General features: G+C 34.7%; 4 protein-coding genes across 4 annotated transcripts; all 4 read left to right on the top strand.

The window, feature by feature from the left end:
• Nucleotides 1-2,638: 2,638 nt before the first annotated feature.
• Nucleotides 2,639-3,115, top strand: LOC104233983 (uncharacterized). Its single transcript, XM_009787466.2, has one exon. It carries the CDS (start codon nucleotides 2,639-2,641, stop codon nucleotides 3,113-3,115), a length of 477 nt encoding a protein of 158 aa, XP_009785768.1.
• Nucleotides 3,116-8,721: 5,606 nt separating this feature from the next.
• On the top strand, nucleotides 8,722-9,192 carry LOC104233984 (uncharacterized). Its single transcript, XM_009787467.2, has one exon. The coding sequence runs from the start codon at nucleotides 8,722-8,724 to the stop codon at nucleotides 9,190-9,192; it is 471 nt and encodes a 156-aa protein (XP_009785769.1).
• Nucleotides 9,193-14,231: 5,039 nt separating this feature from the next.
• On the top strand, nucleotides 14,232-17,338 carry LOC104233985 (methionine gamma-lyase-like). The gene is made up of 2 exons (XM_009787468.2): nucleotides 14,232-15,062; nucleotides 16,372-17,338. The coding sequence occupies exons 1-2, from the start codon at nucleotides 14,306-14,308 to the stop codon at nucleotides 16,923-16,925; spliced, it is 1,311 nt and encodes a 436-aa protein (XP_009785770.1). The 5' UTR covers nucleotides 14,232-14,305; the 3' UTR covers nucleotides 16,926-17,338.
• A 2,921-nt stretch (nucleotides 17,339-20,259) lies between these two features.
• Nucleotides 20,260-26,150, top strand: LOC104233987 (ubiquitin-ribosomal protein eL40 fusion protein). The gene is made up of 5 exons (XM_009787469.2): nucleotides 20,260-20,532; nucleotides 20,648-20,734; nucleotides 21,026-21,128; nucleotides 25,751-25,817; nucleotides 25,935-26,150. The coding sequence occupies exons 1-5, from the start codon at nucleotides 20,430-20,432 to the stop codon at nucleotides 25,959-25,961; spliced, it is 387 nt and encodes a 128-aa protein (XP_009785771.1). The 5' UTR covers nucleotides 20,260-20,429; the 3' UTR covers nucleotides 25,962-26,150.
• The last annotated feature ends 371 nt before the right edge of the window (nucleotides 26,151-26,521 follow it).

Raw genomic sequence — 26,521 nt, 5'->3', positions numbered from 1 at the left:
ACAATATGCTAAGGGAACAAAGCCCAAGCAAAAATATTCGAAAAATATCAAAAATACCGGAATTAGCAAAACCCGAGCCCCGAGATCACGTCTCGGAATCGGGTAAAATTTACATTTTCAGAATCCTCATACCCTCATGAGTCTAACCATACCAAAATTATCCAATTCCGATACCATTTGGTCCTTCAAATCATCATTTTACATTTTTGAAAGATTTCACAATTTTTCTTCCCAAATTCCATCTCAAATCACGAATTAAATGATGAATTCAGTGATAGATTCATGTATTCTAGCCAAATCTTAGTTAAAATCACTTACCCCGATGAATTTCTTGAAAAACCTTCGAAAAATCGCCAAAATCCGAGCTTTCTAGGTCAAAATATTAAATAAAACCCAAAACCTCGTATGTATAGGTACCCCCTCATATTTCAGCTACCGCGAGCTGCACCAAAATGACCGCGGTCCGCCCAAGCCAGTGCGGTCCGCGCAAACACAACCGCGGCCGCACATGCCTTCCTCTGCAGTGATAGGCTTTAGTATTTTTGCCATAACTTTTGCTACAGATGTCAAAATTGCGGTATCTTCATATTTCTGGACACTAAACATGAAGGGCTACAACTTTCGTTTTTGAATCACCTCAAAATTCCTTGTAGATCAAAAGATATGAGCTTCCGAAGTTGGACTAGCGGGAAGGTTCTTCACCGCGGCCGCGGCCACTTTTGTGCGGTCCGCGCGACGCCTGCCGCGCCCGCGCCCGCTTTTGTGCGGTTCGCACAACACTCACCTCGGGCACACTCATTTTTTTGCGGACCGCGTGGGTGAGTTCTAGGGCCTGCAACCCTCCTGGACCTGCTGCAACTATGATTTTCGGCCTAAAACATCCCGGAACCTGCCCGGGACCCCCGAAACTTCAAACTAATTGTACCAACACATCCATGACATCGTTCAAACTTGTTCAACATTTCGGAACGCTTCCAACAACATCAAATTACCAATTTAACATAGGATTCAAGCCTAAGAACTCCAAGAACTCGTAAATTATGCTTTCAATCAAAAGGTCTATCAAATCTTGTCCGAATGACCTGAAATTTTGCACACACATCCCAAATGACACAACAAAACTACTGCAACTCTCAAAATTCCATTTCGACCCCTATATTAAAATCTCGCCTATCAACCGGAATTTGCCAAAATATCAATTTCGCCAATTCAAGCCTAAATCTTTTCTACAACTCCAAAACCCATTCTTATCTCGCTCCTAAGTCACAAATCATCTTCCGAAGCTAACCGAACCTTCGGAACTCACTTCCGAGCCTTCTAACACATAAGTCAACATCCGGTTGACTTTTCCAACTTAAGCCTTCTTAAAAGAGACTAAGTGTCTCATTCCTTACCAAATCCTCTCCGAACTCGAACTAATCAACCCGATCACATAAAACACGGATAACGAAGCGTAAAGAAGCTGAAATGGGAGAAACGGAGCGGTACTCATGAGATGACAAATTAAAATGCACAATTAGTTGTACATTTATGAGATTGTGTTTATTTAGGCACCACTAGGACCTAAATATTTTGCCTAACTTCAATTTATAATAAGAAGTTGGTTCAATTTGTAAAAATATTAAAGTGCGAAATAAAGTAAAGAATACAAGATATTTAACGTCGAATTTTTTTTTGACTGAAAGGTTAAAAACCAATGGCATAGCCTTGAAGGATTTAACCAAACTTTAACAACGAGCCAAGTTCAGATTAAACTTACCTTTAGAAGTTGATGTTGACAATCACTAGACTGTTGCAAACCCCTCAAATTAATTTAACAAATACATTTATTTGTCAATCATCAAAACATCATATACATAAACATATTGGTGATCTAGTCTAAAACTTTACCATTTGACTACTAGCATTTGGCGTTGAAGGGAAATAACGTTAAAGTTGTCTTCATGTAACCTATAGGTCACGAGTTTGAGATGGTAGGCAGGGACGGATTATTTAGGGGACGGAAGGGGATTCACCCGAACCTCCTTCGCCAAAAATTATACTGTATATATAAGGTAAAATCTATTTTTTATCTCTATATGTTATGTTTTGAATCCCCTTGACATAACCCTAAAGCATAGCTTTGTGGTCAAGGGGTTCACAACCTTTTTGAGGCCATTGGTTCAATTCTCACTAGCTACAATCTCTTTAAAAATTTTAATTTTTGTCTTTTTTGAACCGCTTTAGCGATAATCCTGTCTCCGCCATTGATGGTATCCGTCACTAATACTTGCATTAAAGTACGTATGTAGGCTGTTTACATCACATGTATAGCCCTTGAGATGCACCCCTGTTCTCCTAACCGACCGTCCATGAATGAGGGATGCGTTGTGCACTGGGTAACTTCTTTTCAAACTAGCGTTGGGCACAATAACTGCTAAATTAGTAGCTCTAACGTTTGGCACAATGAATAACTCCTACAACCAGAACTTTTCTGCTAAATTTCCTAACTGCCAACAACTCATTATACACACTAATACGTTGCCATGTTTTTCTTGCTCTAATACATTAATTTCTACTATATATAATACTACCCTCAGTTGCAGCTAAATCATACAACATATATCTTTCTTTCCTAATCTAAATCATCTACAAAATTATGGCTAGTGATCTGCAAAAATCACACGAAAATGAACGTGAAGGAGCAGAAATTACATATGGAGCTGAAGATTGCTACCGCAAAATTGCAGAACTTTTGCAAAACATGGGATTTCCAAAAGGAGTCCTTCCTCTTAAAGAACTTGAAGAATTTGGCTATGTTCGTAAAACTGGATTTGCATGGATGAAGCAAAAGGCGCCATACAAACATTATTTTAGTTCAATGAAACTTCTTGTAAACTATGCAACTGAGGTTACTGCATATGTGGAGGTTGAGAAAAGGAAGATGAAAAAGATAACTGGTGTTAAGGGTAAGCAGTTACTTATTTGGGTGACAACAGTTGAAATGAGCATTGAGGATCCTACTTCAAACAAAATTTATTTCAACAATCCTATAGGAATTGGAAAGTCTTTTCCAATCACTGGTTTTATGACTGAGGAGGAAAAGCATAAGTACCTGGAGAAATCCAATGAGTAGTAGTAGTAGTATATTTTTGCGGTGTATTCAGAATTTTAAGTTTATGAATTTTGGATTCGGAAAAATGCAGCTTAATTACTAGATTTTGCTATATATATATATATATATATAAATAATATGAATACTTAATACAAATACAAAGTTTTAGGCTAAGCTATGTACTGGATTCTGCCTAGAGCTCTAGCTCCGCTGCTATATATTTGCATCCTCTTCTTTTTCTTGGGACAGGGCTTGAAGCTTTGTTTCATCAACTTATATATTCTTGCACACAAGCGCTTGCTACTGCTATACTTTCTTTTATTTGTACTTGAGCCGAGGGTCCGTCGGAAATAGTCTCTCTAACTTCAAGGTAAGGGTAAAATTTGCGTTCGTACTATCCTCCCCAAACCCTACTTGTGAGACTACACTGAGTTTTGTTTTTGTTGTTGTTGTTGAAGCGCTTGCTAGCTAATTAAGAAGAATGATATATATCTTGATGAATTGAGTAATATCTTACGGAGTATGTCATAGTAATATTTTTTAGATTTTTATTACATGCACTGATAATAGAATTTTTTTAATATTATTTGTGTCATTTAATCTGTTACAGCAGATTATTTCTCATTTATGCATGGTAGGTTATCTATCAATACTATATTAGTGTTACATAGAATTATATACCTTTTAATAGATATTGTTTCATATATTCTACACCGTCAATATACCTTAAACCTACCTTTACATAACTATACAATCTTAAAAGACACGTTACAATTTTTTTAGCATTATTCTCAAAAGGGATTCATTCCTATACACTATTTGAAACCTTATTACGATACCCCCGATAAGGTGGGTTACTCTGATGGTAAGCACCCTTTATTTCCAACCAAAAGATTGTGAGTTCGAGTCACCCCAAGAGCAAAGGTGGGAGTTCTTGGAGGGAAGGATGTCAGGGGTCTATTTGAAAACAGTCTCTCTACCTCAGGGTAGGGGTAAGGTCTGCCTATTTGAAACCTTATTACGAAAAATATTTATGTTTTTTATTTTACCCGGCCTAAACATGATTTAGTTACAAAATATATACAACCCATTATTAGTGTCTTAAATTAGGGGATTTAGTTACATTTTTTCCTATTTTCTCTCCATTCCTCTTTTAATAACTCCTTCCAGATGCGTTTGAAAACTCATTTTGGTTTGACAATCCATAGCTCCTCGTCAATTTCAAACTAATCCCATGATTTTTATTTCTTCCCCTAAACCTGCTTCGTTCAACCATAAAATGATTTGTCCTTTTGCTCATCCTCAATAATCCCCATCCAATGAAGCACTGACTGGGATTTTGTACAGCCACAGCCATATGAACTATATTTTGGGAGTCTTAATTTTGCGAACAATTACTAGAAGTGGGAATATATCGTTTCTTAATCTTATTTATATAGGCGGAGCTCTAACTTTCAACAGAAATGATATTGTGCAACAAATACGCGGCAGCTGAAGCCAAATAGAATTTCAGTTATAAGATTGCTCTATTATGCTTTTACCGAACAATTTCGTTACAACATTGTCAAACTACAACACAAATCGCAGTTAGATCAAAAAGTATAATTGAGCAGATTTGAAGTTTTAGCAGATTTCAAATTAAATTCAATCGCCTCCAAACTTTAAAGTCAACTTTGTATTAGTATTTCCAACAAGAATCTATGTTGTCCAGTTAATTTCTCACACAAAATTCAAATTTCACATAAAACTCAGTTTCTCCGAAGTGTGACGGTGGCGCTTTTAATGTGAAACTCGAAATTTCTTCACCAAAATCATTCAATTCCCATCAATATTATTCCGTTCAAACAAAAATGAATCAGTGCACATGAGTTGATTTGGAATTTATTCTCTACTTCTCTTTCCTTAATAAATCAACTAATCAGAAAAGAACAATGTATGGTACTTCACGTACGAATTAAAAATAAATTTCGTACAAATTTAATGCAAATTTGAATATCTACAACAACTTATATAGTAAAAACAAATTTTATACAACTAATTATATAGTATAAAACTTATTTATAACTTATCTACAACTTTCATATATTATTTTTTTCCAGTTAAATACATCTAAAATATCATACAACTTAAATATAATTTTAATACAAATTTATACAATATGTCTTTTGTATATTTTGTATCTGATTTATACATAGTAAAAACAAATTTCATACAACTAATTATATATTATATAACTTATCTAAAAATTATCTACAACTTTCATATATTATTTCTACCCAATTATATACAACTACAATATCATACAACTTAAATATAATTTTTATGCAATATTGTTCAACTTTCATACAATATATATATATATATATATATATATAATATAATAGAATTTTGCTACAACTTTACTACAATTTATGCAGTATAATGTATGTCATGTCTTCTTCTTCTTCGAGTTTTAATCTGAATTCAGCCAAAATCAGGTCTAATCTTCACCAAAACATCCTCAAAATTGAGATATAAACTTCAAACCATATTCTCAATTGTTTGCAGCAACACTCAATCCAAATAAATAATGATTTTTAAAAATCCAATTCGAATTCAAAGCTTCAAAGCTTTTTAATGTCTGTCAATGGTTGAATTGCTGCTCTCTTTTCCTTTGCTTTACATTACTGGAATTAGGGATTGAGAGATAGAGAGAGACCTAGAGAGAATTCCCAATTATTTGTAACATCACCCAATTCAAATAAATAATATATTTTGAAAATCCAAATTCGAATTCAAAGTTTAAAAACTTTTTAATGGATATCAATGGTGGAATTATTGTTCTCTTGTGCAAAATACGTGGGAATAAAGTCTTTCGAGTATGTTAACAAGATTATAATTTGTGTTGAAGGAGGTTGAGAATGGTATATAGGAAACTCAATGGAAACAAAACATGGAAAATTAAGACATTTTAGATCGTACATGACCAGGCTTCAAACGAGTAGAATACCCGGTATTAGGCTGTGGATATTATATACGGGGAAAATATCAGTTATGTCCATTTATAAGTAACTTATTATAAAAATTGGTCAATTCATAAAATATTACTAATATTAGCCAATTAGTTATTTGTAACCAAAAAGAGTTAAATTTTTGCTTTCTTTTAAGTGAGTATTATTAGAACAGATTGGATACACCTTAAGGAGCTTAAATCTCAGTCTTGGGATGATTTGGTGGAGTTTTGAGATGGTTTGAATTGAAAATTCGAAGTAGAAGATTAACATAAAAAAAGATAGGTGTATCACACTGTGTACCACATATGTATCATATTTGTGTCAAATGTGTATCACATGTATATCCATGAATACCTGCGTGTGAGATACATGTGTCCCAGAAGAATTTTTTGAACTCGATTTTAACTATGAATTTTGATACAAATTCAATCCAAATCACCTCCAATCTTTCTCAAATTTTGTATATTCATTCATCTATATGTTTTCAATGAATCTCAGCCATACCCATTGAAAAAAGTCCTTTTTTGCTTAGATATTTGGAATCTTATATATATATATATATATATATATATATATATATATATATATTTGTATTTTATCACCTTATTTGCTACCTCACCCTTGAAATTTTCTTTCCGTCTTGCAACTAATATTGCTAATCACACTTAAAAATATGGAAGGAGATCTTTGTGTATGATTCTTGGAGCAAAAGAACCTTATTTCTTTGGGTTTTTAATTTTTATATGTGCTTGGCTAGTGTTGCTAAGTCTATGATTAATGGCCAGAGGTTGGTAAGTTAGGATTTTTTTGGGACATTTCTTTAAGATTCCCTATTTGCATTTGCATCTATACCCGCTTTTTGTGTCACGTTTTAACTTGTGTCCGCTTTGCAAAAAAAAATTGCAAGCATACCAGCTTTTTCGCATAACTTCAGCATACGGGGCTGAAGTAGCAAAGACAATCACACAAAACTTCAGCATTCTAGTAGACGGGCCTGAAGTTCAGCTCTAGAGCTGAAATTTTTGTTTTGTAACTGGAGAACTTCAGCTCTAGAGCTGAAGTTTTTGAAAGTTCCAATATGGGTATCTGATAAAGAACCTTAAATATTCCTTCTCTATTAAATTTCACAAGTCGATCAAAAGTTTCAGTTGCAGAAAAAGAAAAAAATAATTCTGCATACATATTGAAATACTTAGACCAATATGTATACCTGCTAAGCCTGAATTTGCATGTAATTCTAAAAGGAGTCTTTTCTTCCATTTTCCTTCAAGTATTCAACTATTCAACTACATAGAAATACATAAAAACAGGAATAGACAGTTTTCTTGAACGTTTGTGATAGTTTCCTTCAAGTATTCAACTACCAGACAGTTTGTGAACATTTGTGGTTGTTTGCAAGAAGAAGAGGAAGAAAACGAAGGAGGAGAAGGAGGAGGAGAAAGGGGGCTGAAGTTATTTTAAAAGTGGGTACAAGTTAAAAGTTTTTTAAAAAAATGGGTATATGTTAAATGGGGGAGAAATTCAAAAATAGCCAGATTTACAACGGGTCATTCAAAAATAGCCCAGTTTCAAAAGTAATCGAAATTTAGCCACTTTTCATGTAAAGATAAATCTGAGCGAAAACACTGTTCAAAACCCGGAAGATACGCCAGTATATTATACTGGAGTTCCAGCATAAGTATGTGTACTTGAACTCCGGCATATTATACTGGAGTTCCAGGATAAGTATGCTGGAACTCCAGCATAATATGATGGAGTTCCAGCATAAGTACACTAGAACTCCAGCATAATATACTGGAGTTCCAGCAAGTATAATTGTCCAGTATAATATACTGGAGTTTGGAGCACCGGTACTCCAGTCTCCAGTATATTATACTGGAGTCAGCAAAGTATATCGGTCCAGCATAATATGCTGAAGTTCATACACAGGTGCACCGAACTCCAGTATATTATGCTGGATCGGTCTCTGTTGCAGCAAAATAGTGGCTATTTTTCATTGACTTCGTAAACGCTGGCTATTTTTGAATGACCAGTCCGAAAACTGGCTATACCGTGCTATTTTGTCGTTAAATGTGAGCGATCAAATAGGGCGTCCCGTGCAATTTTTACTATTATATATATCATATTCGTAACATATATGTATATGTATTCTTTGAGTAGGCTTATGGAAGCCCAATAAAGTGACAATTTAAAATGGGAAAAATGACATTGTATAGCCGCTCTCAAAATAATAGTCGAAAAATATATAATTTTTGGACATATATACGTTTTGTATATTATATACAAAAATTATACAAATTTTATATATACTTTTTTCAGCTACCGAATATAAATAGTTTCTGGTGCGAGCTAAAAGTGAAAAAAGCCCTTTAAAATGCCCAATTAGTTGTATAATCATGGGATTGGCGAGTCTGAAAATTTTGTCGTGCACAACTGCTTAATTGGGAAAGTGGCTAGCAATTTGGCACAATATTCTTTTTTGTTTAGCGTTAGGTAAGCAGCTCTTTCGACCAAAACTTTTCTAGCTCAACTAATTCCAGCCAACAATTTAACCATATAATAAGCCTCAGTTGCTGAACCATATTACAATATCCTACGTACATACGTTCTTTCCTATCTGATTCAATTGCAAAAATGGCTAGTGATCTTCAAAAATCACACGAAGATGAACGCGCAGGAGCAGAAATTGTGTATGGAGCTGAAGAATGCTACCGTCATTCAGTAGAAATGCTACAAGATTTAGGGTTTCCAAAAGGAGTTCTTCCTCTTAAAGATCTTGAAGAATGTGGATACGTTCGCGAAACAGGATTTGTATGGATGAAACAAAAGGCGCCATACGAACATTATTTTGCTGCAACAAAAACCCTAGTAAGTTATGCTATTGAGGTAACTGCATATGTGGAGAAATGTAAGATGAAAAAAATGACTGGTGTTAAGAGTAAGCAACTATTTCTTTGGGTGCCAATTGTTGAAATGAGCATTGAAGATCCTGCTTCAAAAAAGATTTATTTCAAGACTCCTATGGGAATTGGAAAGTCTTTTCCAATTACTGCTTTTATGAGTGAGGAAGAAAAGCAAAAGTACTTAGAGAAAGCAAATGAATAATGGAGTAAAATATTTCCCTTGTTAATTTAGTGTAGCTTATTATATATTTTGCGTACTTTCTTTCCTTGGTGATATGAAGCTTGTTTTTCATCAATTTTCTTGCACACAAACACGGCTTGTATGGTCTTCATCAACTGGTTACTTGTATTTTTACAATTTAAGGTACTATTTTTTTTTACAATTAGTTTTATTACTTGGTTTATTTATTATGCGTTTACTATTTTGTTTAGGTTTTTTAATTATTTCGTGATTGCTTAATTAGTTATTTTTCCGGTTCCTTTATTGTTTACTAGACACTTTTCAAAACAGTAGCCACCTGTCTATGAGACTTTGCATAACATCCACATTAATAATATATATATATATACACATACATACATGCATGCATACATACATGCATGCATACATACATACCTGTTTATCGTGTATCCTTGGTCATATGGGGTCTTATTCTCTCTCTCTCTCTCTCTCTCTCTCTCTCTCTCTCTCTATATATATATATATATATATATATATATATATATATATATATATATATATATACATACATACATATGCATACATACATACATACATACCTGTTTATCGTGTATCCTTGGTCATATGGGGTCTTTGTATGTATGTATATATGTATATATATATATATATACATACATACATACATACATACATACATACATACATACATACATACATACATACATACCTGTTTATCGTGTATCCTTGGTCATATGGGGTCTTATTCTAAGAAAGCTCTTGTATATATGTTTTTACGTGTTACGATCGGAACCCGGATAGTGCGAAATTTAGCCAAATAATGTTATAATGACAATATAACAATGGCAATTAAAGCATATAAAGAAGATACAAATTTAACGTGGTTCAATCAAAGTGACCTACGTCCACAAGCAGAGAGGAGCAAATTCACTATAGCAACAAGAGTACAAAAGAGCGCACAAAATTAGAGTAAATACTCTAACTAATCCCAAAGTTGGTGAGCTTGGCTCAACGTCAGGAGTTTCAACTGTATTTTGCTCCAAAGTTGGTGAGCTTGGCTTAGAAGGAATGCCAATCTCAACATCCACCTTCTTCTGTGCACTCTTACCTTTATCCATATTACAAGAACTAGAAGACTTTTTTTTGGAATGTAACATGGAGGATTCATCAAAGGTTATATCTCTGATAATATAAATTTTGGTTCCTTGGGATTAGGATACCATAGTTGATATCCTTTCACCCCAAATGCATACTCAAGGAAAATGCACTTTTTAGCCTTTGGCTCTAATTTTCCATCATTTACATGCATGTATGCAGGGCAACCAAATATCTTTAAATCAGAATAATTAGGAGGAGTATCTGACCACATTTCCTCTGGAGTCTTGAAGTTCAAGGGTGCAGAAGGAGCACGGTTGATAATATAACAAGTTATAGAGATAGCTTTTACCCAAAAGGTGTTTATCAATCCAACATTTGAAATCATGCAGCGAGCCCTTTTCATCATCCTTTCTGTCACACCATTTTATTGAGGTGTCATTCTCACAGTACGGTATCGAGCAATTTTTTCATTCTTGTAAAATTCGTTGAATACATTATTACAAAATTTCAAGACAATATTTGTTCTAAGCCGCTTAACCTGGTTTCCTGTTTGCTTCTCAATCAAAACTTTTCATTGTTTAAAATTAATAAAACATCACTTTTATTTTTCAGAAAATAAATCCAAACTATCCTTGAATAATTATCGATGAAAGTTAACATATACCTGGCACCACCTTTTGATGGGGTACGTGAAGGACCTCAAAGATCTGAATGAATGTAATCCAAAGTAGCTTTTGTTCTATGAATTGCTGGAGATTTGAAGCTGGCTCTTTCTGCTTCCCAAACACATAGTGTTCATAGAACTCAATATTTTCGGTACTTTGGCCACATAGAGACCTCTTTTGCTGAGGGTGTAAAGACCTTTTTCACTCATATGGGCCAATTTCATATACCACAATTTGGTGATGTCAGAAGATCCCAATAGAGTATATGTACTAGATCTGCATGCTTTCATGATCACAACAGCACCATGAGAAATGTTTGAAACTCCATATTCACCTATGTACTTACACCCAAGACATTCTACAGTGCCCAAAGAGATGAGATTTTTCTTCAAGTCAGGAACGTGTATAACATCGGTGAGAGTTCTCACCACACCATCGTGCATTTTGATTCGGACAGTACATTTTCCAATAACTTTGCAGGCAACATTACTGCCCATAAAGACAACTCTACTTCCAATAGATTCATATGTGGTAAATAAATTCCGTTTGGGACACATATGATAACAACAACCCGAATATAAAATTTACTCATTGTTAGATTTGAAACTATTATTAGTTGTTAAAAGAATAGTTCCCTCAGTCTCATCTGCAACTATACTTATTTCGGCAGTGTCAGTATTTTTGTGTCAATTTTCTTTTCTGTATGCTTTTCTTTGTTTTTCAATTTAAAGCATTCAGAAATAATGTGACCTTTCTTATGACAGTATTTGCACATGACATTTCTATATCTGGATTTTGACCTTGACTTAGGTCTTTCGCTACTTGAATCTTTTTTATTGGATCTACCTCTTATGAACAAGTTTTCCCTTAGTTCCCACTAGTTTTCCCAGTAATATCTCTATCTATTTATTCTTTTGATTTCAAAATAGATTTGATATCTTTATAAGAGATATTATTCTTTCCATAAAGCATAGTATCTCTTATATGTTTAAACGACTGGGGTAAGGAAATAAGCAATAACACAACTTGATCCTCATCTTTGATTTTAATATCTATGTTACTTAAATCCATAAGAAGAGAATCAAAAGTATCAAGATGTGTAATTATAGAGGTACCTTCAACCATATGAAAAGTGTAGAGTTTTTGCTTTACGTAAAGCCGGTTTTCTATTGTTCTTTTCATATACAAGGTTTTCAGCTTTTCCCATATACTTTTGGCTGAGCTTTCTGCAGCAACTTCACGCAAAACTTCATTTGAGAGATTTAAAATAGTACCTGCTTTTGCTTTTTTTGTCAATGACGACAAACTCCTCGTCCGTCATTTTATCTGGCTTCTTCTCCTTTCCTTACAGTGCCAAATCTAAGCCATCTTGAATTAGGATAGCTTTCATCTTTAATTTCCACATTTTGAAGTTTGCACTTCGATCAAATTTAACGTGGTTCGGTCAAAGTGGCCTACGTCCACAAGTGGAGATGAGCAAATTCACTATAGCAACAAGAGTACAAAAGAACATACAAAATTAGAGTAAATTTAAAATGGGGATCACACAAGTATTTTCCAACACTCAACTCTCTTACAAACAACTCTCAATAAAGAAGGAGAGAAAGAAACAAGAAATGAAGACTCAAGTCTTGTTGGTATATTTAAAATGAACTAATGGCCTTTCCTTTTATAGGCAGAAAAGCCTTGACCTCAAAGCTGTAAAAGAAAAGATACAACTTGTGCAAATGATATTCACCACACAATGCAATACTTTTGGGTCCCAAAGAATATTGCCAACAAATTCTATTTTGTAAATATGCTTATGCTTATATGAGATGGACTCCACTAGCCAAAATATTGGTCATATTACATTATATATGTTTGATGAATTTTATTATGAGTAGATAGTTATTGTCGTTTATGGTATCAGAGCCATTAGCGTATTTACACCAAGAAGAAGAAATAAGCGATATCAGATGTCCTCGGCAACCAAGATCAAGGAGCTGATGGCGGAATATATGACTTTGAAGTTTTTTTTAACATATATGTAGCAGCTAGCTATAGTTAGTAGGATTTCGAAACATATGCAACATCACTATTTGTTTGTATAAAATATAATACACCCACAATATAAAATAAGAGAAAAGAAAAAAAATTAGTAAATGAAAAAAAAAAAAAAAACACGACTGCCTGTAGCTTTCCGTAATCATTTATTATTAAACTTTCTTCTTCCGCAGAAGAAAAATGAAAATGCAGAATTTAGGAAGTGAAGTTAAAAATTACTTGCTTTACGTGTTTCATTTAAAAATGAAACTGCAGAATTTAGAAAAAGAACACGACTGCCTGTCCGTTGTTTTCTTCTTTGCCATAAAATGTTTACATCTTTTTTCTTGTTTTACCTTTATCATTAATTGTTTATTTTCCAAATTATTTATCAAGACATTTTAAAATACTATTATTATTATAAATATTATAGTTAAAAATATACTTCATTTATTATTTCTTAATGGGTGCAAAGTCTATTGACAACTAAAAATGAGCAAATCGAGGGAGTATATACTTGTCTTAAGTGATACACAAAAGTACATAATATATAAAGAAATAACAAAGCAACAATTTCAAGGTTTAGGACTTCTTTATATATAGGACTCAAATTCTAGTTAGGCGTCCCAAATGCAGTATACCAAAGCACGTGAGAAATGTGGACTATATGCCATATAGTCTTTATTTCTTTCTCTGCAAGGCTTACTTGTACGTAAGAACCACCATAATAGCCACAAGTACCATTAATGTTGTTACGGCATGAACGTCTGATTTTGCCACCTAACAATTGCTTTTTTCTTACTCCATTTTTCTTGTTGTATCTATATAGAGATGCCTAAAACAACAACAACAACAACCCAGTGTAATCTCACAAGTGGGGTCCGGGGAGGGTAATATGTATGCATACGTTACCTCTACCTCGGGGGGCAGAGAGGCTGTTTCCAGGATAGAAATGCCTAAAACAGAAAGAAAAAAATATTTACGTAAACTAAAATTTCATGATGACCAACGTACAATTTCTACGTATGAATTGTCGTATCTTTAAATCTCGTGCCATGCAATAATAATTAAGGCAGTAAACTAAATTAAGAAGAAAAAGAAAGTAAAGACAAGAGTTAAAGAAACTCTTTGCTAATTACCAAAAAAAAATAAAAAAAATAGGAGACTGCCCTTGTTTTCTTTTAATTTCTTTTTGTTAATATCCACATAATTAGCTTCCTATTTATTTTCCTCATCAATGTAACGTAAAACTATTCTTCAATCTTCTAGTTGGAAACGATCGTTTTTATCTCTCTTTCACCCAAATCAAGTAATTGTACATCTTATACATGGCGGATAAATTACAACAAAATGCGATCGTTTCAAACCAGAAGAGATCGGCTTCCGATGAACATGATCATCGTGACGACTTCAAGCACCACCTCATATGGGAGGATCCAGCGGCGGCGTTAGCAGATATCCGCCACGAATTTGGCGAACATGGCGGAGTCAACATGTCCATCGAAGCCTCCGCCACATTCACCGTCATGGACCCGGAGACTTTGAGCCGCATGTTTGCGGGCGAACTCGGCCCTGACCGTGATTTCTTCATTTATAGCCGTCATTTCAACCCTACCGTCCTCAACTTGGGCCGCCTCATGGCGGCCTTAGAGGGTACCGAGGCCGCCTACTGCACGTCCTCGGGCATGTCAGCTATCGCATCCGTGATGCTCCAGCTCTGTAGCTCGGGGGACCATGTGGTGGCCTCCCGTTCCTTGTACGGCGGGACACATGCTTTGCTCACGCATTTTTTACCGAGGACGTCTAATATAACGACGTCGTTTGTGGACATTAGGGATTTTGATATGATTAATGAAGCAATTGTGAAAGGGAAAACGAAGGTGTTGTATTTTGAGTCAATTTCAAATCCGACGTTGACGGTTTCGAACATTCCAGAGTTGTGTAGGATAGCGCATGATAAGGGGGTGACGGTGGTAGTGGACAACACGTTTGCTCCGATGGTGTTGTCTCCGGCGAGGTTGGGAGCCGACGTCGTTGTTCATAGTATCTCTAAATATATTAGCGGTGGTGCCGATGTCATTGCAGGTATATCTTAGTATGTTACCCTTTATCATGTGGTCCTTGTTTTCACGTCTATCATATTTCTTCATGCAATAGTTACACGTCTCGTGAACCGTTTTGTATGTTAGTTCCTACTCCCCGTTTAAGTTGATGTGATTCATGGCACGGAGTTTAAGAAAAAAGAGAAGACTTTTGAACTTGTCGTGTAAAATCAGACACATATATTTTGTGTGTCTATAAATCATTGCATAAAGGTAAATTATTTCCAAATAAGGAAATGAGTCATTCTTTTTGGCACAGACCACAAAAAAAATAGGTTCACATAACTTAAAACGGATGGAGTATTTGTTTTCATATAAAGATTAATCATCACTTGCTTTATTAATTGAAAAAGGTACTCCATTAGTTTTGTCCTAATATTGTTTTATTGGACTTACAATATATGTGAGCATAATAAGGACAATATATCAGACATCCTAGGATTCTCTAAATCTTGATTGATAGTATGTGATGCTCGTACGCTTTTTTTCTTTAGACCTGTCAAAGTCACAATCGTGAAAATAACACAGGCTAGTAAGTTTTCAAACGGGTAATTAAAAAATAACTAGCGTTTGCAAAGTCATTGAAAAATAGCCATTATTTTGTTGTAATACGGAAAGTTTCAGCATAATATACTGGAGATTGAATTACATGTGTATGAACTTCCAACATATTATGTTGGACAAGTATATTATGCTGGAACTCCAGTTCAGTATAATATACTAGAGTTCCATTATATTTTGTTGGAATATTTTTCGGATTTTGAACAGTATTTTCGTTCAGATTTATCTTTACATGAAAAGTGGCTAAATTTTGATTACTTTTGAAACTGTGGTTATTTTTCAATTACCACTAGTAAATCTGGCTATTTTTGAATTTCACCCCAATCTTACTCCTTAAATATCCATTTCAACTATTTAAATGTTGTTCTAGTCTTATTTTTATTTCACCTAATTTGTTATTTATCCCTTTTCTAGAATATTTGATATTTTGCGTTGAAGTACTGAATTTCTTTTCAATGTCACAAGGTAATAGAATATACAATGTTAATCTACCTATATTGAACAATGATATATGTACTCTAAATTTATAGGTAATAGAAAAGAGAGTTGCTCTAATGGTAAACAACTCTCACTTCCAACCAAGAGGTTGCGAGTTCGAGTCTTCTCAAGAGCTTATACTGGGTTGTTGTTGTTGTTGTTGTAGTACATATAATGGACATTATTGACATAAAATCCTAAATGCTCCTCTATATATTAAGATCAATGTTATAATATGTTGCAAAAATACATAGGTGCGGTTTGTGGACCGGCAAGTCTGGTGAACTCGATGATGGATCTTCGTCAAGGTGCACTGATGCTACTAGGCCCAACCATGAACGCGAAGGTCGCGTTCGAACTGTCAGAAAGACTGCCCCACTTAGGCCTAAGAATGAAAGAGCATTGCGATCGAGCACTCATTTTCGCTACTAGAATGATGAATCTCGGGCTCAAAGTCATTTACCCAGGTCTAGAAAATCACCCAGATAATGCCCTTCTCAAGTCCATGGCGAATAAAAACTACGGCTACGGTGGAATTTTGTGTCTGGACATGGGAACTGAGGAAAGAGCAAACCGTTTGATGAATGTTTTGCAAAATTGCACACAATTTGGGTTCATGGCTGTGAGTTTGGGCTATTATGAGACACTTATGTCATGTTCGGGCAGTAGTACTAGTAGTGAAATGAATAACCAAGAGAAGGAATTGGCTGGGATTTCGCCTGGATTGATAAGAATGTCAGTTGGCTATAATGGTACGATGGAGCAAAAATGGAGCCAGCTCGAGAAAGCATTGTCCGAAATGCAATAGAAAATGGGGCAATTGCAGATATAGCCATTCTCAGGAATGATATTTAGAGATTAGCCAGTAATTATTTTGTCATGAAATTTTAAACTAAAAATCTTAACTTCGGGACACTTCAAAACATTTTTGTCCCGAAAAATTGAACTGAAAAACTGACTAATTCCTAAATAGCAGCCCTATAGAGTGGCACCTGGTGTCATTTCTACACAGAAAATGGCCTTGTAGAGGCCTGAAACTATGCATTTTGCAACTATTGTAATGTTTTGTCACATGGATTTTGCTTTATACATTGGGTCCATATTTATATTTCAGGTGTATTTTATCTGTAATAAGAACTATACTGGAATGTGGTCCGGTTTCGAGTATGTCAAGTTGTTTGTTTATATCCTCAGTTAGCCAATAAGATGTGATTTGAAATATGTATCTTGTAAATGCTTTTCTTTCTAGTCCTTTACATATAAACTTTTCTATCCTCACTAGAACTAAAGGAAAGCTATATTGGGATTTAGGACAAATTATGTAAATGAATTTCTCTGTATATTAACAAGTTCTTTTAAGAATCAATTTGTGCTACCTATGAAGTCCTCTTCAATAGGGAGCGTCAAAATTTCACACCAAATACTTAAAATAAATAATTTTTTTGGTGCTACTATGCAACACCAAATTGGCCTAGCTTAAGTTCAAACTCGAAGGTGTGAAGTTGACCTAAATATCTGAAAAAGAAGAAGGAGAAGAAAAAATAACAACAACATGAACAATCATTTTTTTATATATATCAAAATTGGCTAAATTTATATCTTTTAGAAATTAAGTATATTTTAAATATGGATGCTCAAAGCGGCTTACCGTATCATTTCTACCTTTTATAAGAGATCTTTATATAAATAGCCGATCGAAGTTATTATTTATTATTCTAATCAGTATACATAGATTATTTCATAATTATATACAATTATATATAAATTATACATATAGTACATATTTGCCCGCTATTTTACTGGCTATTTAAGTTAATTCTTAAAGGAAATTTTACCTCCTATAGCAAAACTTTACACCCTATTTATTATAAATAAAAACCCTTTTAAATTATTATTTTCTATAGCTAACTTTTTTATTTTATAGCAAATTTTCTATTTATGGTCATTTCCTACTAGTAAACCGTTAAATTCACTGTCTAATATTTTTCTCTTTCATTCTTTCAGTTTATTCTCTCCCAAAATCACTACATAATATCTTATTTCTCTCTCCACGATCTCTCTCTCCACTCTCTAGGCAACATGGAGACCTAGCAGCTGCCATGGCCGTTTTCAATATTTTTTGCTCCAGATTTCTCTCCCCAGCTCTCTCCTTTATCAACGCCATTGTCTCCCTCAATTTTCAATTTTTTTGCTCCAAAAAGTTGTGGTAAGTGTTAAAGTTTTTGGGTTGAAGACCTACAAGGCCAAATTAGTCGTCATCCCAAGACACGCTCGCAAGGTCAAGGCTGGTGATTCTGCCTCCGAGGAATTGGCTACGACAACTCAAGTCCATGGTACTTATATGGGGGCATTTGTATCTATACCCGTTTTTTGGGTCACGTTTTAACTTGTGCCCGCTTTGCAAAAAAAATTGCTAGCGTACCCACTTTTTTTTGCGTAACTTCAGCATACGGGGTTGAAGTAGCAAAGACAATCACGCAAAATTTCAGCATTCTAGTAGACGGGACTGAAGTAGCAAGTGTGTTGAACCAAGTGTGCTGAAATTTTTGTTTTTGTAACTGGCGAACTTCAGCTTTAGAGCTGAAGTTTTTGTTTTGTAACCGGCGAACTTCAGCTTTAGAGCTGAAATTTTTGTTTTTGTAACTCGCGAACTTCAGCTCTAGAGCTGAAGTTTTTGTTTTGTAACCGGCGAACTTCAGCTCTAGAGCTGAAGTTTTTGTTTGTAACTGGCGAACTTCAGCTCTATAGCTGAAGTTTTTATTTGTAACTAGCGAACTTCAGCTCTAGAGCTGAAGCTTTTGTTTTTGTAACTGGCGAACTTCAGCTCTAGAGCTGAAGTTTTTATGTTGTCACTGGCGAAATTCAGCTCTAGAGCTGAAGTTTTTGTTTTGTAACTGACGAACTTAAACTAAAGTTTTTGTTTGTAACTGGCGAACTTCAGCTCTAGAGTCTTGTTCCCTTCATAATGATACTGTCATGAAAACATGAAAATAACTGCTTTACTGTCACATAAAGCATTCAATAGCAAGGATACCTCATCTTATAACTCTCTAATCGGACCAATTATTTAGATGATTAGTTCAACAACTAAATCATCCAAAGGAACTGCTAATCGATATTTGATAAAGCAAGGAACTGTTTAACAATTTACATAACCAATATGATGCTGCTAATGCCATGCATTATCAAATAGGATCTGTAGCTTCGTCATTTAACAGATCATCTATTGCCACCATTCAATCAAGTAAGGACCTTTAGTCACGGACTTCAGAAAGAGGTTGATGGCGGATATAACTTTGAGGAGGAGAAGGAGGAGGATAACGGGGGTTGAAATTGTTTAAAAAGTGGGTACAAGTTAAAAGTTTTTTTAAAAAAGGGTATTGATTAAATGGGGGCGACCAAATAGGGCACTCCGTGCAATTTTTACGCTTACATGCCTATTGCACGTGAGAAGCCATCAGTTGATCTTGGTTACTGAAGAGATAAAGTCGTTCAATGCCTAAACCCTAAATTTAGTGCTTGTATTCTGTTATATTTAGATATATTTATATGTATTTGAGTTCATACAACAACATTTTTAAATATATTGTTAGTTCTATCATTTTGATGTTATTCATCAATTAGTTATGCACTCAATCTAAGTGTATTCATCTATATTTAAAACAACAATACAGGAAAATACTCTCAATACAAATAGAAAATTAATGAATACAACCAATGAAATATACTCAATAAAGCACGTCTAATAAATCTTCTCATTAATTAGATTGATAATGTTGTGTGTTATAATTGATTTAGGCGAGTTATATTAGGAGTGTATCCATTAAATTAGCATCTTTTCATTATTAAACAACTGGAAAGACCTATTATTACGTTGTATTCATGAATACATGGTATGGATACATGTGAATACAGCGGCTGACAGCTGGACTGTCCTATTTTTTAGCTAATTTTTGCTATTGTATTCATGAATACAGTAACTCGAATACATCAAATACATTACCATAACAACTGAAAGGTAGCTACAGAAAATAGTTATGTATATGATAACTATAGTAAGTTAATAGCCACTAAAAAATAGTTATTTCTGAAAATTCTTCATTCTTAAATGCGTTTAGCTTGGGTTGCAGCCGAATTGACAAGTCAATTTCAGCCAAACTTCGCCAAGTTTGATCAAAATGACTTAAAGCCCCATCCCTTCCGAGCCCAACGGGCATCAGCCGCCACTAAACCCTACCTATAAATACATCTCAAGCTGTGAGGAAAAACGCGAGAAGTTGAAGGAAAAAGGAAGCCGCAGCTCGTAACGAAAATGCAGATATTCGTGAAAACTCTCACTGGTAAAACCATAACTCTCGAAGTTGAATCCAGTGATACAATCGACAATGTTAAAGCCAAAATACAAGACAAAGAAGGTAGTATTACAAAACTTGTTTTTGTGACACATTAGCATCTTCATTTGCTTATTTCTATGATTTTTTAATATTTATTTTATTTAGTCCGTGATTTTGTGTTTTTGTGCTGATTCAGGAATTCCACCGGACCAACAAAGGCTGATTTTTGCTGGTAAGCAGCTCGAAGATGGACGCACCTTGGCCGATTACAACATCCAAAAAGGTAAGTTGTTATGTATTTTTATGATTCAATTAATAGAATTGTAAAATTTAACTAATTTAAACAAAGAGTAAATACTACTTAATTATATTCTGTTAGCTTAAAAGATGAGTAGTCACATGGTTTAGAAACTAGAAATTCATTAGATCTGTTGAAATTAAATAGAGAGACTAAGATCACAGAATTTGTTACTAATTAAGGTCAAATTCATTATGTAGATTTTCGAATGTCACAGTTATGCCCTAACTGAAGTGAAAGTTAATAGTTTTATTTTATTGCATTTTATAAATGCAGAATCGACTCTACATTTGGTGCTGAGGCTTCGTGGTGGAATCATTGAGCCATCGTTGATGGCTTTGGCTAGGAAATACAATCAGGACAAGATGATATGCCGCAAGTAGGCTCCCTACTGTACCTTTTATTGTTGAATCAGTAGGTTTTGTGATAAACATATGAGTAGCTCTTCTTTTGCCTATCTCTTTCGTTATGGTTATGATGTTACTTATGATAAGATTTTGCACTAGTGGTTTGGGGGGAACCTGGCTTGCACTTTTAACAGCTTAAACTTTTACTGAGTGGATAATTTGTGGATTAATTAAAGAAGACAAATCTTGAGTAAGATGATTGTTATTGTTGCAGAGTGTCATATTGGATACTTTGCCTTTAGGATAAGGGGGATGAGAAGAACATGCTGCCAAGTATTTCCCTGAAACATAAGTTTATTAAGCATTAAAGTTAAGAAACATAATTTGTGGATTAAAGCAGACAAATCATGAGTAAGATGATTGTTACTGTTGCTGAGCATATTGGATATTTTGCCTTTAGGAGAAGTGGGGAAAGTAGTACATGCTGTCCCTGATACATTAGTTGATTCATCATTTAATTTATAAGTTATGACTCATAATTTGTGGATTAGAGCAGACAATTCTTAAGTAAGATGGTTGTTACTGTTGCAAAGGATCATATTAGATACTTTGCCTTTAGGAGAAGAGGGGAATGGAGAACATGTTTTCAAGTATTGCCCGGAAACATAAGTAAATTTTCTCTCGATGGTGCTGCCCCCACCCCCTCAAAAGAGAAGTTGTGCTCCATTATTCAAGGTGGACAGATCGAAATAGTTTGCTTAGAAATGACAACTTAAGTGACTGCAGTTGAGTGATAGTAGCTATCACAGCTATTAGTACTAACAGTAGCTGTGATGATTGTACTGAATGCATAAGTGTATTAAACTTTTATTGAGAGGATAATTTGTGGATTAATTAAAGAAGACAAATCTTGAGTAAGATGATTGTTATTGTTGCAGAGTGTCATATTGGATACTTTGCCTTTAGGATAAGGGGGATGAGAAGAACATGCTGCCAAGTATTTCCCTGAAACATAAGTTTTTTATTAAGCATTAAAGTTAAGAAACATAATTTGTGGATTAAAGCAGACAAATCATGAGTAAGATGATTGTTACTGTTGCTGAGCATATTGGATATTTTGCCTTTAGGAGAAGTGGGGTAAGAAGTACATGCTGTCCCTGATACATTAGTTGATTCATCATTTAATTTATGAGTTATGACTCATAATTTGTGGATTAGAGCAGACAATTCTTAAGTAAGATGGTTGTTACTGTTGCAAAGGATCATATTAGATACTTTGCCTTTAGGAGAAGAGGGGAATGGAGAACATGTTTTCAAGTATTGCCCGGAAACATGAGTAAATTTTCTCTCGATGGTGCTGCCCCCACCCCCTCAAAAGAGAAGTTGTGCTCCATTATTCAAGGTGGACAGATCGAAATAGTTTGCTTAGAAATGACAACTTAAGTGACTGCAGTTGAGTGATAGTAGCTATCACAGCTATTAGTACTAACAGTAGCTGTGATGATTGTACTGAATGCATAAGTGTTTATGATGATGCTAGTGCCATGATTTTGAACTAATGGTTTGTAGGGAATCTGGCATATACTTTAACGACATAAACTTCTATTTGGGTGAGCATTAAGAGCATAATTTGTGGATTAAAGCAGGCAATTTTCAAGTAAGAGGATTGTTATTGTTGGAGAGCGGCTATGTTGGATACTTTGTCTCTAGGGAAGAGTAGGGGTGTGCATTCGATTTATCGATTCGATTTTAACCCTTATCGATTATCGATTTGTACATATGCTTATCGTTATCGTTTCAATAAGGTTTCGATTTTTTCAATTTTGATTTATCGATTTTTGGGGCTTATCAATTCGGTTATCGATTACACCAATAAGAAGATTTGCTGGATTCCACGGAAAGTATATCGCTATAAACACGCCTAACTAATATGGACAAAAAGAAGCTAAAATAAGATGAACACCGTTTATAACATAAAAATTGTGTCAACAAGCACATGCAACGAAACTAAAGTAATGGATCAAATGTATGCCACCAACACTCCAACGGTATAAAAAAAAACAAAATACATCATCACGGCTAATTCTGTTTTCCATTAATTTGAACTTCATTCCCTTGAGCTTTAAATATGACCGTTCCTTAAATGTGGTGGAGGAAATAATAGGGTTAGGGACTTAGGGTAAAGGGAAGGGTATTATAGAATAAGGTTAAAAAAAAATTAATTAATTTTTTTTGTCTTTTTAGTATATCTTATCGGTTTATCGATAAACCGATAACCGAAGAGGACAAAATCGAAATCGAAATCGATAACTCGATAAGGAAAATTTCGAAATCGATAAACCGATAACAAATAATCGATTCGATTTATCGATAAACCGATTCGAATGGACACCCCTAAGGAAGAGGGGAGAGAAGAACACACTGTCAAGTATTTCCCTGAAATATTATTTGATTAAACATTAAATATAAGCAGATTCTTTCAGTGGTGCTGCCCCCAGCCCCCCACCCCCAAAAAAGAGAGTTTGTGCTCTATTTGTGTGGTTGGATTATTGGATAGTATCCTTAGCAATTATGTGCTACTAACTCATCTATAGCCTCACATTAACCTTTGCTTCATTGACAACCATTGTGGCTTTGTCGATGTTTTGTATTTCTCTTCTATCTCATCATTCCAGCATTCCCCTAGGATGGCGTGATTCCTTATTAGATCCTTGGAATCCATTTTTTTTAACATTATACTATGTTGGAATATCTTTTGGTGCTATTTCCAAAATGCCTGAATGCAAAACTGATACTTGACCATCCTGGTACCTACATCTCATTCTGTCTTATGAAACATTGAAACAACTTCTTTCATGGATAATCCATTGGTGAAATTTTACTTTGTGTTAGACAGAATTGTAAACATTTAAATTGGTTAGATTAAATCCATAAAATAATCTAGATATTATTTTATATTCAAGATATATTAGTCTAATAAATATTACTAATTGGATTAAATATTTAAGTCCTTTAGATATAAGTTTAACTAATGTCCAATTTTGTTGGGCTAGTCCATTTATTTGGGATCCAAATAATGAGCCAAATTTGTTGGCCCAAGATGTCATCTTATCCTAGAGGGCCAAATGTATCATGTGTCAAATGGTGTGGTACGCCAAGTCAAGTAAAGGAGCTTATAGGGTATACCATATACCAAATGGCATAGCATGAGCATGCCAAGTCAAATATTAAGGCCAATGAAAACATGCCGCGTGTGCAAGTGTTGTGGCCAATCAAATGTGGCTTTGTCACAACTTTAATATGTGTGGTTGGTGACTCAAGCCAACCAATCAAATCAAAGTAAATAAATTTGTTCTCATCATAACTCCTCATCCACAACTATAAATAAGGGTCCACCATAACTTAAAAGGGGGATGAATTCACAACAAACAAGAGAGAGCTTTGATACAAATAAATCTCTTATTGGTAGAACATATCACATGTACATGCGATGCATTTTCATTTGCATTACAATATGACTTGCCATGTTATGTTATGGTGTGTCACGTCATTTGACACACGAAACAAATGTACTCCTTTAGGATAAGATGTGATCTCGGGCTGGGAAAGTGGGCTCAATCATTTGAAGCACAAATAATGGATTAGCCCAACAAAATTGTGCTTTTAATTAAATCCATATCTATTGGACTTAAATATTTAATCCATTATATTAGCCACAATTTTTTGTTTGGACTAATATATCTTGAAATTCAAATATAATCCAAATTATTTTATGAATTTAAATTCAATAAAATTTAAATGACTACAAAAGCCCCCCTACTGCAAGGCTTGTCGGGGTGCAAACTTGTTGAAACTGTAGACGAGCCTTGAAGGACCAGTGAAGGTTATTACTCTATTTCTTGGCCTTGGTAGCTTTGGGGTTACAGTCTAGGCATCTTAATGTGTTTTCTGGGAATAATAAATATTGTATTTTTGTTGTGATTTCTTTCTCAAGAGGTTTGTGTCGGGAGGAGGTGGAAGAAGAAGATTGAGATGGGTCAAGAGGGTGATGGTGGGTGGATGTAGAGGGGGGGGAGGGAGGGAGAAAGGTAATGATGTAAGATCAGTAAGCCACAAGTTCCACTTTGCAAATCAAGACAAACACAACTAGTCATAGTTGTATTTAACATAAAGTAAATTTTCTCATCAAAGTGAGTGTACTCTCATAAGCAGCAACAGAAGTGGCCGTGTCTCATCAAAATTTAAGTCCAATTCTAGCACCTGTAGCATCTGCCCAGTTTTGATGTTGTGATTAGCATCCAAGTTATCTTCACTACTCCTGAAGTTGATGGGTTGCTGAATACTGATGATTGCGGGTTTAATCTTTTGTGTTCTGGTTGTAAGGTTTCCAAATTTTTAGTAACACAATCCTTTTTAAGAATTTATGAAAAGTTCGTCGAAGTTCTGGCAGGTTGACGTAGCTGAAGTTTGGATGCATGTTATGGCCACTAGCAGAGGGAATATTGTCTTTCTGTAACATGCTGATCTCTAATGTGATGTCTGTTATTTCCATCTGGCTGTTAGCTAATATGTATTGTCATCATGCCGTGCTTGTTCTTTTTTTCTTCTCCGCCAGTAGTTGTTTCTTATTCATACCTTTTAAAAATACCTAAAGGTGCTATGCTCGATTGCATCCTCGTGCTGTCAACTGCCGCAAGAAGAAGTGTGGACACAGCAACCAGGTTAGACCATCAAATACTTGATTTTAACTTAATTTTCTTGATAAATTTAAATTGACATTTAGTTCAGCGGACAATAATTGTTGCTGACTAGTTTGAGTTGCTTTTTTGGGGTTGCAGTTGAGGCCTAAAAAGAAGATTAAGTAGACGTAAATTTCTATTGCTGCTGACTTGTAGTTGCTGGCGGTATTATATCTTTCAGAAACTGAACTTGGCTTTCTTGTCAAAGAAACAAATTGTACTTGGATTTATTGTTGGGTTTCTGTTCCATTTACCTTTTAAAGATTCATGGACTTGTATTTGGGAGGTAAATGAAGAGTCTTTGCTGCTTTCATATTTTGGGAGATCAAGTCGATTAGCATACAGTTATTGCTATTTTGCTGTGATATTGGTTTATGAATCGCAACAAACTAATCTTTATTGCCGTATTAGGTAACATCATTTTTACTGATTACAGCAGAGTAATGCTCCCAATTCTAAATCTGTTTGTGAATGTAATTCTTAAGGTTACAGTTAGTTGACAATCAGCTAAAATAGTCCAGTTATGATGGATTTTCCAAACACTATAGAAGAATTATATAATTGATTTTGACTAATTTCCAATTGTCGCATCGTTAGATTCAATCGAAGAAAATTTACTCGCTTCTTGTTCGAAAATCAAAAGACTACCCACTAATCAGTCTTTTGCCGGCAAGCTATCCTTGTCT

The sequence above is a fragment of the Nicotiana sylvestris genome, chromosome 12, assembly GCF_000393655.2.
Source record: "Nicotiana sylvestris chromosome 12, ASM39365v2, whole genome shotgun sequence".
NCBI lineage: Eukaryota > Viridiplantae > Streptophyta > Magnoliopsida > Solanales > Solanaceae > Nicotiana > Nicotiana sylvestris.
This window is presented reverse-complemented; position numbering and strand designations above follow the sequence as displayed.